Source organism: Sinocyclocheilus grahami, unplaced genomic scaffold (genome assembly GCF_001515645.1).
Source record: "Sinocyclocheilus grahami isolate Dianchi unplaced genomic scaffold, SAMN03320097.WGS_v1.1 scaffold1062.1, whole genome shotgun sequence".
In the NCBI taxonomy this organism is placed as follows: Eukaryota; Metazoa; Chordata; class Actinopteri; order Cypriniformes; family Cyprinidae; genus Sinocyclocheilus; species Sinocyclocheilus grahami.
The window spans coordinates 383,210-387,984 of record NW_015506241.1 but is presented as its reverse complement, the minus strand read 5'-3'; the positions used below and the strand labels follow the sequence as shown (position 1 = coordinate 387,984).

The 4,775-nt window shown below is 32.8% G+C and overlaps 1 protein-coding gene across 1 annotated transcript; it reads left to right on the top strand.

The window, feature by feature from the left end:
* The first annotated feature begins 2,411 nt into the window (after nt 1-2,411).
* LOC107566238 (sialic acid synthase-like) lies at nt 2,412-4,159 on the top strand. Its single transcript, XM_016251626.1, has 4 exons — nt 2,412-2,603; nt 3,138-3,353; nt 3,467-3,566; nt 3,978-4,159. Exons 1-4 carry the CDS (start codon nt 2,472-2,474, stop codon nt 4,157-4,159), a joined length of 630 nt encoding a protein of 209 aa, XP_016107112.1. The 5' UTR covers nt 2,412-2,471.
* Nucleotides 4,160-4,775: the final 616 nt, after the last annotated feature.

The following is a 4,775-nucleotide window of genomic DNA, read 5'->3' as shown; positions in this document are numbered from 1 at the left end:
TTTGTATATTTTTATTTATACAGTACACTCTAAAAATATGCTGGGTTGTTTCAACCCAACTTTGGGTCAAATATGGACTAACCCAACTTTTGGGTTAAAAATGTAAACATTTTAGCCAACGGTTGGGTTAGTCCACATTTGACCCAAAGTTGAGTTGAAACAGCCCAGCATTTTTTAGAGTGTACCGGTCAAAAGTTACTATTATTAATGTTTTTATAAGATGTCTCTTAGGCTCATCAAGGCTGCATTTATTTGATCAAAAATACTGAAAAACAGTAATACTGTAATATTGTAATATAAAACAGTAATATTATTACAATTTAAAATAATGGTTTTATATTTTACTACACTTTAAAATATAGTCTATTTCTGTGATGCAAAGCTGAATTTTCATCAGTCATTATGTTCATCAGTTTCAGTGTCACATGATCCTTCAAAATCAGTCTAATGTACTGATTTATTATCAATGTTAGAAGCTTAATAGTTATTTTATAACCTGTGATACTGTGATATTTTATAGTCTGTGATACGTGCGATACTGTGATAATTTTTCCAAGATTTCAGGATTAAAAAGTTGTTTAAAAATAAAAAATATAAATATGTTTTAAACAATATAATTTTCTATTGATTACACTAAACAAAAACATTGAATGGATAAATGATCTATATTCTCTTTTTTTTTTTTTTTTTTATAATTATATTGGAGCATAATAAACAAAGGTGTTGTTATAAATATATAACAACAATTTGATATACTATTTTACTTTATGAAATATGTGTGTAAAATGGCCATTAATTGGTATTCCCATTCTACACAATGTACCAATACATTGTATCAAATTTGCATATTGATGTGTTCTTGGGGTAACCTGTAAAGAAAAAAAGGTGTAAAGGGTAATAATGGGAGTATAATAACTTGGCAAAATTTTCATAAGAAATTCTCTTATTATATAACATGCTGTATGTCCTGGTGTCCACTGCCGAGCACGTATATGAAAACTATGCACTGTTTCATAACAAAAAGCCATATTCTGATTTTAAACCCCATAAGATTTTCCTGAGGTGTTTATTTACAACAAACAATTTGAAAAAGAATCAGATTTAAATAATAACTACAAAATATCATATTTCCATATGAGAGCTGAATTTAGTGGAGGATGGGGTAGTTTGATCTCAATGTTTGTTCCTGCTTTGGGTACATTGTGCCTCTTGTGTCTTTTTGGACCATGCATCGCCTCCTGCATACAACAGCAGATAAACAAAATATGGAGGTCAAGCTGAGGTCTCTGCATGGTTACAAAAAACATTACATTCTGTTCATTACATCTCAATAAGAGTGTCGATTTGTCCAATCACTTAACTGTTGTAAGACAACAGGCAGAGGCACATTCCTCTAACTAATGATGGTACCCGGTATGACAGATAACTAGTTTTTTTGTGTTTTTTTAAAGATTATGCACAGACCGGCCAACCCAGTGTTTTTTAGAGTTTGACACTTTTTATACATAGTAGTTTTACTGCACTAGCAGTAAAGTACACTGATAACAATTTCACAAAATTTTCACTCAGAAATTGCTAGTAAACTTCACAATGATTTACAAAGAAACGGCAAGTAACACATTGAATTTAGTGTAACATTTTGAAGTAGAAAGACTCAAATAGTATTTCATTTTCTTGTAAAACATCCTATGTTTTTGTGGCATGCAGTGCCCATGAAAGGCAATTTTTTTTCATCGTACAAAATATGTTTTTTTATTATTGTGCTGTTAAAAAATGGTGTAGAAACAATTGTCACTCGGAAATTGCTAGTAAATTTCACAAATAATTACAAGTGACACATTGAATTAAGCATGAATAGAAATTTAGAAAGTAGAAAGACTAAAATAGCATTTTCTTGTCAAATGTAGGCTACTTCAATAATCATTGTTTTATTTACAGCTTCGAAAAATAATTTTCATAACTCCAACTTCTCACGAAAAGGTCTACTGTTTTTTTTCTATTAAGGCTTTGTATATATTCCTTCTTGTAAACTTTGATCTGATGTATATATAATGTCCAATTGCATAGTTGTAAATCTTTTAGAACACTATCAATAAAATTGGACTTGGTTGCTCTTTGTGGTACCTTTTTTCATGAAGTCATCTGTGTGCACAACGCCCTGTAAGTTGTGTTTTCCTACTTTCCTACATAGTTTTACTGTTAAACATTGAACAGCCTTACATGTTCAAAATTCAACAACAACTGAAGTATTTCTTCAGCTCTTCAGCTTGTTAATCTGGTTCAACAACACGCTCTTAAAGAATGTGCAATGTAGTGTGTGGGTAGGGGTTGGTGGTGGTTAGGGTGGAGCACTTGCATCTCTTTAAATCATAGCGTGCCCTCCATTGCGGCCCCTTTGCTTGATGCCAGCACGCTAGTGATCACATCTCCAGCCTCTCAATCATAAATCAGTTAAGCAATTAGTCGATAAAATGTCTGCTGAGTTTGAACTTTGTCCTGGAAGAAAAATCGGGGGCTCCAACCCCTGTTTTATCATCGCTGAGATTGGACAGAACCATCAAGGAGACATAGAAATCGCCAAAAAAATGATCCGAATGGCCAAGGTAAAGTACTGCTGTATTTGATCAAATTTTCCTGTATTTCTAATTTTTTATTTTATGCTCCATTGTTATATAAATATATTTCAATAGTGTTTTTTCCTATACATTTTCTTAAACATGATCTGAGCCCATAAGAGTCACACATCACATCAAATTAACTTTTAGATTTTAGAAGCTCCACTGTTTCTTCTACACACTTAAAAAATAAAGGTACCATGAAGTGCCATTTTTGGTTCCCCAAAGAACCTTTCAGTGAGCAGTTCTTAAAAGAACCATTTTTTTCTTACTGTGAAGAACATTTTTAAAATCTAAAGAAACGTTTTTTTTTTGTTTTTTTTTACTTTAAAGAACCTTTTGTTGAATTGAAAAATTCCATGAATGTTAAAGTTTCTTCATGGAATCATCAATTCCAGTGAAGAACCTTTATTTTTAAGTGAATACGGTGACCGTTCTCTTTTTCTGTACACTCTGAAATTTGTTTTTCATGACTATTGTCAACCAAAATCCAGCTCTACTTCCCCTTTTGTCTCCACGCAGGACTGTGGAGCTGATTGTGCCAAGTTTCAAAAGAGTGAGATTGAACACAGATTCACCAAACACGCTCTGGAGCGTCCCTACACGTCCCCTCACGCCTGGGGGCCGACTTACGGGGCTCATAAGCATCATCTGGAGTTCAGTCACCAGCAGTACAGAGAACTGCAGCAGTACGCCAATGACATTGGCATCTTCTTTACAGCATCAGGGATGGATGAGGTGAACAAATGCAAAACGTTTATGATTTATAGCAAGAAAATATGCAAATGTCAATCCAAAACCAAGTAGACTCTAATGCACCTCTTAACTTTTCCTCTCCCTATCTCTGTCAGATGGCCATAGAATTTCTTAATGAAATCAATGTGCCGTTTTTCAAAGTTGCCTCAGCAGACACCAACAACATCCCTTACCTGGAGAAAACCGCCAAAAAAGGTAAAACTCACTGAAGTTGACAGCCATTTGAAATGAAAAATCAGTAGATGTTTTCAGAAGTTGTTGTTCCTCAGACTAATTAAATGGCACCCCAGCTCACGGTAACAAAAGGCTATCCAAAGTGTGAGAATGAGAAAAGTACAAGCAGAACTGAGAACTGAATATATCAATAGCTTCCCATGTGCATTTGAAGTCAGTTATTCTGGAGTACCTGCATTTTCAACCAGAGCTAAGAGAATGAAACCTACAAATCCCGGTGCGGATTTTCTGGATTTCCATTCTTGAAGTTAGTTTCTGCAGGTGATTGCATATATAAAGTCTGCAGAGAAATCAAAACCAACTAAAACATTGACTTTACTTTCTCCCAGAAGCAGGCATGTCTTGAAGCTAACATTTTGGCTTGTTTTGTAGGTCGTCCCATGGTGATATCTAGTGGAATGCAGTCGATGGAGACCATGCACTGTGTTTACCAAACCGTTAAGAAGCACAATCCCAATTTCACTTTCTTGCAGTGCACCAGCGCTTATCCACTGCCGATAGAGCACGTCAACCTCAGTCTGATCCCTGTAAGACAAACCACTTTCATCTTGTAAACTACGCAAATTACTGATGAAAATGTTACATAACGAAGATTTTTTCAAGAAAAATGTGCATGAATACGATTAATTACATTTTTCATTTTGCTAAATTTTGACATGCTAATTTATTATATAAAATGCTTGAATGTTTCTTTTGCAAAAATTAGTCATTGGTTTATTTTAAGATATCAGTTTTTTACCAACGTGTTGTGTTTGCCAAATTTTTTAAAACTTAATAAAAACTATATAGATATAAAAACAAACAAAATGACTAAACCCTTAACTAAAACTAAAATGAAAACAGAAAATATAATAAAATATAATAAAACTTCAAAAATTCAATGACACTAAAATAACACTGATATTTCAAATATGCTAAATGAATGTGTACAATGTTTGAATATTTGGTTTCATTTTGCAAAAATTAATTGTTAATTGTTATATTGCTCATGCAGGGTTATTATCATTAACTAAATGAAACCTAAAACCACAAACATTAAATAAAGTAAACTGAAATAAAATGAAAATGTGAAAACTTGAACTAAACTTAGTTTAGTACTTCAAGTATTAAAAAATGTGAATAACTAATATTAAAATTAAATAAAAACTATATAGATGTTTTTTTAACTAA

What these genes read in the sequence shown, in the direction of transcription:
- LOC107566238 (XM_016251626.1), top strand. Translation starts at nt 2,472, where the DNA reads ATGTCTGCTGAGTTTGAACTTTGTCCTGGAAGAAAAATCGGGGGCTCC. An exon ending in AAATGATCCGAATGGCCAAG is followed by an intron (nt 2,604 to 3,137) that starts GTAAAGTACTGC and finishes GTCTCCACGCAG; the next exon opens with GACTGTGGAGCTGATTGTGC. An exon ending in GGAGAAAACCGCCAAAAAAG is followed by an intron (nt 3,567 to 3,977) that starts GTAAAACTCACT and finishes CTTGTTTTGTAG; the next exon opens with GTCGTCCCATGGTGATATCT.